Source organism: Pelophylax lessonae, assembly GCF_965119305.1.
Source record: "Pelophylax lessonae genome assembly, chromosome: 8".
NCBI lineage: Eukaryota > Metazoa > Chordata > Amphibia > Anura > Ranidae > Pelophylax > Pelophylax lessonae.
In genome coordinates, this window is record NC_138775.1 from 226,572,704 (window position 1) to 226,586,877 (window position 14,174).

The 14,174-nt window shown below is 42.2% G+C and overlaps 2 protein-coding genes across 5 annotated transcripts in view; one reads left to right on the top strand and one right to left on the bottom strand.

Moving 5' to 3' along the window:
* Positions 1-3,345, top strand: part of ANGPTL1 (angiopoietin like 1) — a 32,288-nt gene extending 28,943 nt beyond the window's left edge. The window contains exons 3-4 of the mRNA XM_082265530.1: positions 378-648; positions 3,100-3,345. Coding sequence (XP_082121656.1) covers positions 378-648; positions 3,100-3,287 — 459 coding nt within the window. The 3' untranslated portion in view covers positions 3,288-3,345. The remainder of the gene's footprint in view (positions 1-377; positions 649-3,099) is intronic.
* RALGPS2 (Ral GEF with PH domain and SH3 binding motif 2) overlaps positions 1-14,174 on the bottom strand; it is a 360,414-nt gene that overhangs the window by 161,664 nt on the left and 184,576 nt on the right. The gene's annotated exons all lie outside the window — the stretch shown is intronic.

Consider the following 14,174-nt stretch of genomic DNA (forward strand, 5'->3'; position numbering starts at 1 on the left):
CCCATTTCCACCATTTGTATCCCTTTAGGTGCTCTATCCTGCATATAAAACACACAACAAAACACACTAATCATATAAATAGGCAAATTCTGGTTGTCCTGATACATCTGACAAGTGTTCAGACATACCTGCACCTGGAGAACTTTTGGAATATACATTTTTATATTTGTTGGGTACGCCAGAGGGCACGTACTCGCGTAGTACTACTAACTGTGTGCAAAAAGCAAAATATAATTCTTTTGTTAGACTTTATGGTTTAACATCTTTACATGATTTAGAACATACCCTGAGCAAATACATGTCACTACACACTTTAGTATTGAACAATAACGATTAAGCAGTATAACCCAATCAGTGCCCAATTTTTTCCTGTATAGAAAGGCTTTGGAAACATCGATTCAGAGTATTGGCTGGGATTAGAGAACATCTATCAGCTATCAAACCAGGATAACTATAAACTTCTGATTGAACTGGAAGACTGGAACAATAAGAAGGTCTATGCTGAATATAGCAGCTTCCGTCTAGAGCCAGAGTCTGACTTCTACAGGCTTCGACTGGGGACATATCAGGGCAATGCTGGAGACTCCATGGTTTGGCACAATGGCAAGCAGTTTACAACACTGGACAGAGACAGAGACATGTATACAGGTGAGAAGCACATATACAAATCTAAATATTAATTACATTGTTGTCCTTTTTGGGTAAGTGTACCATTTTAGGTGATGGCCTCCCATAAGAAACAACCCCCCCCTCACACCCAGTCAAGTGTTAATTGAATAAATTATAGAGGAAGTCTTTGTCCATGTTATGCTTTTCCACTTGCCAATGCTCCAGCAGCATGTACGGACTCTTTGGGATATGGCAATGTGATGGCTACTGTGCATGTCCCAGCCACTGATTATATGATGAAGTGCCACAAATTTGCAGTGGAACTTGGATTGCGGGCTCCAAAGAAACCATAAACACTGCAAGGTTGGAGGCAGACCCAAGCAGCACGAAGTATGGGAAGACTCAATTTGTGTTATGTACATCTGCCGACACATCAGGATGGATAAATAGATCATATGTGGTGGCTATTGGCAGTTTGAACACTTAGGCTTCATGTACACAGGACGTTTGCAATTTGGAAAAAGCTTTAATCCCCTTGTGTTACAATCTAAATTTGACTTTAAAAAATCTCTAGAAACCAGGCCAAAAGACCCTTGTGTTCCACTTAATAAAAGTCTCAAAATACATGTTTTAAAGCCCAAATCCGGGCAGAAAAAAAAAATCTCTACAGTGGGGCTATGCCCGCACTGCAAGGATTAATAGCTTGTTTTGTCTAGGGGACAGGGAAATTTTAACTTACCTGATCCCCTGGCAAACGGCGCTCCCCTATGATCCAGCAGTGGTATGTCCCTTGGCATCCTCACATCCAGAGCAGGGGTTTGGACTCTGCTCCAGTCTTGATGATGTAAGAACCTTAGACTGCTAGAGTGCGGGGGGGGGGGGGGGTGCAGAAGTTGCAGGTACCGGTCTAGCTGCAGAGAAGAATGAAGGATTGGGTAAAAGGTTTCCTTTTATTGTTCTCCAGGACATAAACGAGCAATTAACTCTTGCAGTGCGGGCACAGCCCCACTGCAGGGGATGTTTTTATTTATTATTATTTGTCTGGAATTGGGCTTTAAGTAAACATGAAGAATTACCCTTGCCATGAGAAAGTTTGTTATTCTTGCAGAAGAGAACTAGGGGTGCAAAACTGTGTGTTTCTAGTTGACAGGCCTGATATCAAACTGAAAAATTAGTCAGTTATTGTCACATTGCATACAGATACTGCTAAACTTGCTCTAGGCATCCAAACTTCTATAAACTCTGGTCACGAATGGGCTTGCCATACATGGACAAATCTTTCATCAGCTGAGAGAGCAAGCTGAGAACTGAAAGAACTGAAAGACTGCTGTAACCACAAATCCAAATCCTGACTCAAATGATTCTAATCCTGAAGGATATATTTCAAGGTGAATTATACTGAAAAGTCTGCAAAATTTTTCAATTTGCTTTGTTTTGGAATGTTCACTTTCTCCATTAATCTATCCTGTTAATGTTATCAACACACAGCTCTTGGGTCATATTTTAGTCGGGGCATTGAAAGCAATATGCACAGCAACAAACTATGCTGTAGTAGCAGAATATTTCAGCATTACCTTTAAAAATGACATTTGAATCACTGCAGAGACTCCAGCCCACCTGAACACTATAGATATGGCCGCTCAGAGCCATACATGCCACAGCTAAACTTAAATGCCATGGGACTAATGCAGTACTATGGGGCTGCATAGTAACTGCACTGTAACCGTGGGCAATGCATGCGATTGCAACGCAGTAGTATGGAAATTATAGAGTTAAATCAGGCAGTGAGGTGGTGACATATCGCCTTCTCCCCATCTGTCAAGCACGTCAAGTGTGATCTGAGTGTGAATCACTTGTAAATGAACACCCCCAGTGTTGAAGGGGAACTTCCCCACGTGCTCAATCAACATTGGCTATTTGTAATCATCAATCTACTAGCATTACTAAATAGATAGGATGGTATATTATATTTATTTGTTTTAAGCTTTTTTTTTTTTTTTTTACTTCAGTTACTTCCATGGTTTTCATGCCTAGGCAAATTATGCCCATACATCCTAGGAGTCTTCAGGAGGGGTTTTCTCAGCTAAGCACACCCTCATTCCTACTTGCCTAAACTAAGGGCAGATGAATCACAGGAAGTAAATGCTACATGAATCGTCTGCCCTTACTTAAGATGGCCAGGGCCAGAAATGCTAGGGGGTGTTTTCTCAAAGTAAATCCTCAAAAAAAAAAAAGGAATGGAGACCAGGATAGGGGAATATTAAAAATTAATTAAAATGCGATTTTGGTTTGTGGTGCTTAAATGCAGTTTAGTTCCAATTTAACTTACAGTAGCTCAGCTTGGGTAAATAACCCCTGCTCCTTCTCCCAAGGTTGGCCAGCCAGGGATCACACAATCTGCGTCACTTATAATGTAGCTTGATTTTTAGATTTATTGATATTTTAGTATACATTTTTCACGTATATAAGTAACAAATCCTATATTCCCAGGAAACTGCGCTCATTTCCATAAAGGAGGATGGTGGTATAACGCTTGTGCACACGCCAATCTAAATGGCGTTTGGTACAGAGGAGGAGTATACCGTAGCAAGCATCAAGATGGCATCTATTGGGCAGAATATCGGGGAGGTTCCTATTCACTTAAAAAGGTCCAGATGATGGTAAGACCAATCGACTAAAACACAAAGAGGGACAATCTTGGACAGCAAGCTGAAAAAAAAAATCATTTTATATATTCTTTATTTGGAGACTTCTTGTATTTTTATGAAGTTGTATATGGCGTCACTTGGGATATTGTCATTAACAAAAAGAACTAAGAGGAACGCTGGACATCCCTCCATGTAAAAGGTTACTATGAGATAAAATGTATGTATTTTTGTTAAATATTTTAAGGAACTTCTGTAAGAAATAACAAAAATGACATGGCTTTTCATTTGCCAACAGCAATGATTTGTGAGAAAAATCAATTCCGAAAAGTTGTACAATAAGGAAACAGGAGATGTGTAATCACGTCTGTATACGAATACATGTGAATTTTATTTCTGCCTGGGACCGTCCCATGTAGTACAAAGAGGTGTTTGTAGAGCTCCATGTCAGTTATAAGATGTGTGTCCCGTAGGTTACAGCATTTTGTGTCTCCATCTAATCAGATAAAAAGGTTCCCATAATGAACTATTGCATGCTGTATGGTTTTACCATAACAGATGTCACCAGCAGATAAGGCTGCAGGATAAACCAGCATGTTTAACTCCAGCTTGTTGAGAGAACCCTCCATATCAGTACATAGAATTCGAATTAAAGACCAAAACGTTCCAGTCATTGCAAGCACACTGGAGTAACCAATTTTCGGTTTGAAGAAATTTTTAGTGACCCTTTTACACCTTTCCATTTAAATAACACAAAGGGTAACTTCTGCTTGCAGTAGATGTTTGCATTATCATAACCCTCCGTAAATGCACCTGAAGCGTTTACAGGGTACGTTTGGCAAACATTTATCAAATATCAGTGAGGTGGAAGAAAACACTTTCCTGAATAAAAAAAAAAAACACTTGTAGGGCATCTGTGGTGCGTTTTTTAATGTGCCCTAAACGCATCAAAAACTCACATTAATGCTACAGACGTCTTTGTTTCAGCCTTTTGTTTTGCAAGTGTGAACTTAGCCTTAAAGCCTCCCTTGTGTAAACATCCAAAAGCCGCTACTGGGATGTCTTGTATGTGATTGTCAGCAGCCCCAGGTCGGACACTCTAAAAGATTCCCCTTCGCTTCTCCCCTAGCAACTACATAAAACATTATGTAAGAAGAGGAGATGAGGGGGAAGGACAAGGTGACACTCTTAGAAGAAGAGGGGGCTATGATGTAGTGATGTGAAAATAGGTAGGGATGTGCATATGCAGTTGAAAAATCATTCTGCAGTATCAGTTGACTGTCATTTTAAGTATTTGGTTCCTTTACTTAGAAATGAATTTAAAGCAGTGCTTCTCAACCTCTTTCCAGTCAAGGCACTCTCAAAAGTATATATGATCTTGAGGCATCCCATTCTAAAATGTAAAAAACTAAGCTAATAGTTTTAAATATTGCAGCAGCATTCAACACCCAATATTAGAGGTGAGTTATTCTTTCAAAGCAAATACAGGTGCTCAATGTCCTCCCTTCTAACCAATGACATCAGCAGTTGTTAGGATGGCCTGCACAGTGCCTAGGGTTGTAATGTTACACAATCAAAACCTGTTGCTTTGTTTAACACAAAAACGTCTTAATCCACCCATTGGCATGCAGACAATTTTTGGGCAATTTGGGGCAATCATTTTGCCAAGGACCCAGGCGACACCCTGGTTGAAAAAGGCTGAAGTATGATTCTGTTCCTGAATTTTACATTTTGTTAATTACTCTTGCATTTCATGGGCAGTACTGTCTTTGTTGTCAACAACCAAACTTGCATTTGAAAAATAAGGATGTTGAAGTGATTGGGTGTTAGAGAAAACAAGCTATTAGTTCACAGGTCTCCAAACTATGGCATGCTGGCCACATCTGATCCACTACAAGATTTTATCCAGCTTGCAGTTGACTGTCCATGAAGATACCTCAGCTGGCGGGCAGTGGAGGCACAAGTCTGTGTACCATAATACGGAGACTGGCACATCCACTTCCACCCAGAGGTAACCGTCCCTAGCACAGACACCCCCACCTCCCCTAGGATTGGTTGCCAGGACTGCAGTCATTTGCAGGATGACTGGATATCCTCCATCCAGACATGCTCCATCTTCTGGCTTACATCTTGCTGCCTGGAAGGTGAGGGAGAACTATGCTGGCCACACACCAATGTAAGAGGGGTCTCTGGTGGGCACTCACTGATGCATGGGGGGGGGGGGGGACTCTGATGGGCACACACTGATTCAGGGGAGACTATTGGCCACTCATCGATGTAAGGGGGGACTCTGATAGGTACACATCGATGTAAGGGAGGGGATCTGCTGGACATGCATCCTTTGTTGGTAAGAGGGAACTCTTATGGGCACTCCTGGATGTAAAATAGATTTTTTTTTCAGCCCACTAATATTTAGTAGAAAAATGCTATGCGGCATTCATACAGAAAAGTTTGGATACCCCTGGTTTACACACTTGAAAAAGTGATTCAACATACTTCTAAGTGTCTGCAACCCTCTCAGTCTCAAATAGGAAAATAAATATGAGAAGGGCTAAACCACTCCAAGTCCTGGGCATGCTCCTCGGGTCCTCTCATAGGTACCTCTATGAATAAGCCCAATCTGGATGAAACGCATCAGAGGCGACTGGCTTAGGTAGGGGACTGTGTTGGAAGCCAACTACATTGATTAAACTTAATGGTGTGACTATGAATTGCAGGTTTGTCTATTGATTTTGTTAAGAGAAAGAATATGTTGGTGCGTTTAAAGTTGTCAATCCCTAACATTCAGAAATCATTTGTGTTATCTATTCGCAGTACTTCCACACCTACTTTTAACAGTGCTCTGCAGTATAGAATATTTCTTTAAAAATAGTGCATACAAAAGGTTCTCATCTATCCATCCATTTCATGGTATAGCTAGCAGCATTAAGTCACACTCAACTCAACATTACTTTCTGTAATATTAGAAATAATAAAGCTGCTTCAAAGAGCAGAAAATAGTCTTTTTCCTTTACAGAACAAGTCCAGATAGTTGTGACTACTACTAGTGAAAACATTTTTTTGGGTCTTAAGTAACTCCAGACAATACATACACTGGGGAGAGGTTACAAACTCTTTCATGTTTTTGCTATTGTCTGTGTACCTGTTGGTACACTTTGCTTCCTGTCCTGATGACTACCACAAAATGAGCCAAATCTATGCAACTAGTGTGCAGACTATAAAACATATCTAACAAAGGTTCTTCCACATTGTTCAGATGCATGCAGATATGGTTCGTTACTCGGGAGGCTGCAAACCCAGAGCACCGATTGTGCAAATAACTGTTGGCAAAGAACAACTAAACTGGTTAACAGACCTCCAATCCCTACATCTTACAAGATTAGTAAAAAAACAAAAAACAAATCTGGACCCGGTGATAGAAGACTTCAAAACACCACTACTATATCCAGTATCTCACAAAAATGAGTACACCCCTCACATTTTTGTAAATATATTATATCTTTTCATATGACATTAGCCATTTCCCTCCCTGGTGCCATGTGACTCGTTGTGTTACAAGGTCTCAGGTGTGAATGGGGAGCAGGTGTGTTAAATTTAGTGTCATCGCTCTCACTCTCTCATACCGGAAGTTCAACATGGCACCTCATGGCAAAGAACTGAGGATCTGAAAAAAAATAAAAATAAATAAAATGTTGCGCTATATAAAGATAGCCTAGGCTATAAGAAGATTGCAAAGACCCAGAAACTGAGCAGCAGCACGGTGACCAAGACCATACAGCAGTTTAACAGGACAGGTTCCACTCAGAACAGGCCTGTCATGGTCGACCAAAGAAGTTGAGTGCATGTGCACAGTGTCATATCCAAAGGTTGTCTTTGGGAAATTGATGTACGAGTGCTGCCAGCATTGCTGCAGAGGTTGAAGGGGTGGGGGTTACCTTGCAGCGCGCAGACCATACGCCACACACTGCATCAACTTGGTCTGCATGGCTGTCATCCCAGAAGGAAGCCTCTTATAAAAATGATGCACAAGAAAGCTCACAAACCATTTGCTGAAGACAAGCAGACTAAGGACAAGGATTACTGGAACCATGTCCTGTGGTCTGATGAGACCAAGATAAACCTATTTGGTTCAGATGGTGTCAATCGTGTGTGGCGGCAACCAGGTGAGGAGTACAAAGTCAAGTTTGTCTTGGATACAGTCAAGCACTGTGGTGGGAATGACATGGTCTGGGGCAGGGTCTGGGGCAGCATGAGTGCTGCTGGCACCAAGGGGCTATAGTTCATTGATGGAACCATGAATGCCAACATGTACTGTGACATACTGAAGTAGAGCATGATCCCATCCCTTTGCAGACTGGGCCGCAGGGACAGACTAATGACCCCAAACACACTTCCAAGATGACCACTGCTTTGATAAAGAAGCTGAGATTAAAGGTGATGGACTGTCTCCAGACCTAAACCCTATTGAGAATCTGTGGGGCATCCTCAAATGGATGGTGGAGGAGCGCAAGGTCTCTAACATCCACCAGCTCAGTGATCTTGTCCTGGAGGAGTGGAAGAGGATTCCACTGGCAACTTGTGAAGCACCGGTGAATTCCATGTCCAAGGAGGTTAAGAAAGTGCTGGAAAATAATGGTGGCCACAGAAAATATACACTTTGGGCCCAATTTTGACATTTTAACTTAGGGGTGTACTCACTTTTGTTGCCAGCGGTTTAGACACTAATGGCTGTGTGTTGAGTTATTTTGAGGGGACAACAAATTTACACGGTTGTACACTCACTACTTTACATTGTAGCAGAGTGTACTTTCTTCAGTGTTGTCACATGAAAACATAGCAAAATATTTACAAAAACGTGAGGGGTGTACTCACTTTTGTGAGATACTGTAAATATTTTATTTGCTAGGGCTTTCATAGAAGTTCAACCAAAATACAGATCTGACTCTTAGGCCCCTTTCACACAGATAGACAGAACAGGTCCACCTGTCAGTTTTTCAGGTGGACCCGATCGAACCATCAATTGCTCTCTATAGAGTGGCAGATGTGTTCGCTGACACCTGCCGGCATCCGTTCAAGGCCGCCAAAACCAAATGAATGGGGATCTGTTCCACATTCGTCTAGTGGATTAGATGACAGTCAGATGGAAATGGACAGGCAGTTGTGCTCAAACGTTATACAGTTGTGCTCAAACGTTTGCATACCCTTGGAGAATTGGTAATTGGAAGTACATTTTTAAAGAAAACATGAGTGAGCAGGCAACACACATTTCTTATGGGATTCATACTGTAGGTCATAACAGAATAGCACAATCTTAAAACAAAAACATGGCAACAAAAAATGAAATGACCCTTGTTCAAAAGTCGGCATATCCTTCGTTCTTAATACCGTGTATTGCCCCCTTTATCATCAAAGACAGCATGCAGTCTTTTGTAAAAGTGGTCTATGAGGCCCCAAATTCTTGCAGGTGTTATAGCTGCCCATTCATCTTGGCAAAATGCCTCCAAGTCATGCAAAGTCCTTGGTTGTCTTGCATGAACCGCACGAGATCTTCACAGAGTGGCTCGATGATAGTAAGGTCACATGGCCACTGCAGAACCTTCACCTTCCTTTTTCTGCTGTAACCACTGAAGGGGTCAACTTGGCCTTCTGCTTAGGGTCATGGTCATGCTGGAAAGTCCAAAAGTGCCTCATGCGCAGCTTACATGCAGAACAGTGCAAACTGTCTCCCAGTATTTTCTGATCACTTGCTGCATTCATCGTGCCATCAATTTTCACAAGATTACCTGTTCCTTTAGAGCTCACACCCTACCTCCCCCAAAACATCAGTGTGCCACCACCATGCTTCATAGTAGGGATGGCATTCTTGGTGCTATAGGCCTTGTTGACCCCTCTCCAAATAGATGCTTACGGTTGTGACCATAATGCTTTATTTTGCTCTCGTCACTCCAGATTTCAATGTGCTTGTGTTATTGGGCATATTGTAACTGGGCTTTTTTGTGGCATTGGCACAGTAAAGGCTTCTTTCTGGCAACTGGACCATGCAGCTTATTTTTGTTCAAGCATCGTCAAATTGTGCTCCTTGAGCCCCGGTTCACATTTGTGCGTGTGCGGGGTTCGCATGTAATGTCGGAGCGCACTGCTCCGACATTACATGCGATCAGCTGTGCGGTGCGAGTTTAGCCATACAGTTTGTATGGCTAAATTCGCATCGCACCCGGAGCAAACACGCACAGGAGGCATTTTTGCAGCCGCATCAGGATCGGATCGCACAGCGGTTCACACTTGTGCGATCCCATCCTGTGCGAACTGCACGATCGCACTGCGATATGCGATCAAACTGGGGGTGTCGTTAAGATTACATTGACACCCCCAGCGTATCGCATATGGCAGTGTGAACTGCCGGGGGTGCGTGTGCGATGCGGGAACAGGCTGCGAATTTGCAGCCTTCCCGCATCGCATATATGTGAACCGAGCCTAAAACAACCACACCATCTTTGTCCAGAGCAGCCTGTATTTCTCTTGAGCTTACACCTGCAGGTTTTTCTTTGTTGGCCATTTGGGTGATTTGTGTTATGATTTAAAAAGAAGCCAAAACAACTTTGTGATAATAAAAATAAATGGCTTTATATGAACACTATCCCTAACCACTTCCGGACCGCCCACCGCATATATACTGCGGCAGGACGGCTCGACTGCGCAAAATCACGTATAGGTACATGATTTTGTGTAGGGGTTCTCGTTCTCTGTAATCAGACACAGCGGGAGCCAATCAGCAAGGCAGTTGGCAACCTGCAATCGTGCAGGAGAATGACAGAACGTCAGTCTGCCTATGAAAACAAGGCAGACAGCTGTTCTGTCACAGAGGAAGAGGGAGATCTTATGTTTCAGCTAAGCAGTTTTTGGGCACATCCATCCCCCAAAAAGAAAGCATTCCCTAGGAGCATACTTAACCCCTTGATTACCCCTAGTGTTAACCCCTTCCCTTGCAATGTCATTTATACAGTAACAGTGCATTTTTCTTTAGCACTGATCACTTTATTGGTTTCACTGGTCCCCAAAAATTGTTACTTAAGTGTCAGATTTGTCTGCCGCAATCTCGCTAAAAATCACTGATCGCCGCCATTGCTAATAAAAACAAGAAGAAAAAAAAAAAACATGCCATAAATCTATCCCATACGTTGTAGACGCTATAACTTTTGCTCAAACCAATGAAAATACACTTATTAGGATTTTCTTTTTTACCACAAATATGTAGTAGAATACATATTGGCCAAAATTGATAAAAAAAAAAAATCGATTTTTTTTTAATTATTGGGAACATTTTATAGCAGAAAGTAAAAAAATTTTTTTTTCTTCAAAATGGTCAGTCGTTTTTTTTGTTTATAGCGCAAAAAGTAACCAAAGTAATCTCTATTTGTGGGGGAAAAAAAGACAAGTTTTATTTGGTTACAGTGTCGCGCGACTGCGCAATTGTCAGTTAAAGCAATGCAGTGCAATATCACAAAAAATGGCCTGGTCATTAAGGGGGTAAACCCTTCCAGAGCAGAAGTGGTTAAATATTACATGATCAGCCATAGTTTCAATATTAAAGCGGAGTTCCGGGCACAGATCTCATTTTTTGCTGAACATACCCCCGGGACAGTCAGGGCTAGCACATTCCACAATGGCTAGCCTCTGATCTGTCCCGGTTCGCACTTACCTGCAAGAAGAAATACTTACTTTGAAAATTTCTTCCACAGCGTTTCCATCTCTCTTGTGGGCAGCTGAAGCCGGCGCGGTCCTCTTTGGTGTCTTCTTCCGCATCTTCTTCTCCCAGAATGCGCCGCACCGGCCCCTCTCGTCACTTCCGGTGCGGCGCCGCATTCCTAAACAGCTTCTGGGCATGCCCAGAAGCTGTTTAGCAGGGGAATGCGGCGTCGCCCGGAAGTGACGTGCGGGGCCGGTGCCGTCGCATTGATTCCTGGGAGCGATGACGTTCAGCTCCCAGGAATCATCGCGAGGCAGGAAGTGACGGGGTGAGCCGCGGCGCTGGAGGAGGAAGTACCCTGAGGTGAGTATTTACGATCTTCGATTACAAGGTGAGTGTACAAAAAAAAAAAAATAACTATCCAATTCCTTTTCAGGTTATGTGTAGCTAGCGGAGGGGCACAAAAAAAAAATACCGATTTTGTGCCCGGAACTCCGCTTTAATGCCAAAATTTCACAATTTCTGCCAGGGTATGCAAACCTTTGAGCACAACTGCATAAATGCATCCTAAAATAGAGACCAGCATATGAGACAGTTTTTATCAAATACAATAAGGGGTAATTATGTAACAGTGGTGGTGGTACTCTCTCAAAATGAGAACAGTTCCTAAAGAACTACTATGAGTGAAGTGATTAATCATAGAACGGATAGGACAACTGGAGTATAACAGGTGCTGTGTCATTCACTTTTTCCACAAAGGGTTCAGTGAAGACTTCTTATATCACCGAAAATATGGCACATCAGGTAGTTGAAACCAGCCAAGAGAATGACAAATCTGTAGTAGCTCTAGTGCTGTTATCCAAGAAACGTGAATACTGTAAAAAAAAAAAAAGGATCAAGGTGGGTTTAGCCTGTGGTCTGTCAGAGATGAGCTTCCACATTCTATATATATATGTCAACAGGGACAACGAGACAACATATAAAAAATTGATGCAGCATCATCCAGTCTTCGGGTGGCTTTAACCAGTTTTTAGTGGAACACAGATGTCACAGATGACTTCTACAGGAACCACAAACCCTTATATGCATGCCTTAAATGTCACTTCAGATTTAAAAGCACACTGAGCAGGTGACCAAAAAGAGAGGCAGATACAGTGCATTAAGGAAAGTATTCACAGCGCTTCACTTTTTCTACATTTTGTTATGTTACAGCCTTATGCCAAAATGAATTAAATTCATTATTTTCTTCAAAATACCCCATAATGACAATGTGAAAGAAGTTTGTTTGAAATCTTTGCAAATTTTTAAAAAATAAACAAAAAAAAAAGATCACATGTAGAAAAGTGTTCACAGCCTTTGCTCAATACTTTGTTGAAGCACCTTTGGCAACAATTACAGCCTCAAGTCTTTTTGAGTATGATGCTACAAGCTTGGCACACCTATTTTTGGGCAGTTTCTTCCATTCTTCTTTGCAGGACCTCTCAATCGCCATCAGGTTGTATGGGGAATATCGGTGCACAGCCATATTCAGATCTCTCCAGAGATGTTTAACCGGGTTCAAGTCTGGGTCACTCAAGGACCTTCGCAGAGTTGTACCGTAGCCACTCCTTTGTCATCTTGGCTATGTGCTTAGGGCCTTTGTCCTGTTGGAAGATGAACCTTGCTCCCAGTCTAAAGCCCAGAGCGCTCTGGAGCAGGTTTTCATCAAGGATGTCTCTGTACATTGCTGCATTCATCTTTCCCTCAATCCTGACTAGTTTCCCAGTTCCTGCCGCTGAAAAACATCCCCACAGCATGATGCTGCCACCCCCATGCTTCACTGTAGGGATGGACTGGCCAGGTGATGAGCAGTGCCTGGTTTACTCCAGACGTGACGCCTGACATTGAGGCCAAAGAGTTCAATCTATGTTTCCTCAGACCAAAGAATTTTGTTTCTCATGGTCTGAGTGTCCTTCAGGTGCCTTTTGGCAAACTCTAGACGGGCTGTCATGTGCCTTTTACGGAGGTGTGGCATCTGTCTGGCCACTCTACTATACAGACCTGATTGGTGGAAGGGCTGCAGGGATGGTTGTTCTTCTAGAAGGTTCTCTCTCCACAGAGAAATGCTAGAGCTCTGTCAGAGTGACCATTGGGATCATGGTCACCTCCCCGACTAAGGCCCTTCTCTCCCGATCATTCAATTTGACCGGATAACACAGACAATTCCCTGGACTTCATGGCTTGGTTTGTGCTCTGACATGCACTAACTGTGGGAACTTATGTAGACAGGTGTGTGCCTATACAAATGTCCAATCAATTGAATTTTCCACAGGTGGACTGCAAGTTGTATAAACATCTCTAGTATGATCAGTGGAAACAGGATGCACTTGAGCTCAATTTTAAGTGTTATGGCAAAGGCTGTGAATACTTATGTACTTGTGATTTTTTTTTTTTTTATATTTAAAAATTTGCAAATATTTCAAACAAACTTCTTTCACATTGTCATTATGGGGTATTGTTTGTAGAATTTTGAGGAAAATCATGAATTTAATCAATTTCGGAATAAGGCTGTAACATAAAATGTGGAAAAAGTGAAGCGCTGTGAATACTTTCCAAGCGCACTGTATATGATAATCCACTCATTCAGATAAAAACTCAAAAAGTAAAAAAGTTTTCATACCAAACCTATAGGTCAAGGGCCATCCGTTGCATACAGAATGGAGAGCAAAACTACTGTATCACTTGGGAGAAACAAGACCGACATTTGACCGATTCAGTTGGTGACCCAACTTCCTCAGACTGCCCCCTGGCACAGAAAGTGGGAGAAACCCTGCACTGCAGGTCTCTCTATTGGTCAGAAAAGGTCAGTGCATTGCATTGAGGCATGCTTGAGGGTGGTGTGACAGAGCTGGAATTGGCCGTTGCAAATAGAGTTACCCAAGTTTGCAGACTCCTTGCTCCCTGTGGTGGATAACACACAGAAACATCTAGGTGCCAGCTAACACTTTTGCTTTAAATCTCTAGGTTAAATAAGTCTCTAACATTAAGCAAGAAGCCACTTTTTTGTGCCTGTTTGCAAAAGACTTTGTAAATACATTTAGTAGGCATTTAACAAGGTAGAAGTAGTGGAAAAATTCACGTCCAAGAGGTCTGAGAAATCTCTGAAGTGGAGAAGTTGTAAAATTGCAAAATTTCCTAAAAACCTAACTATGCAGCCAAAGTGGCTAATATATTGAGCATATTCCAGAAGTTAC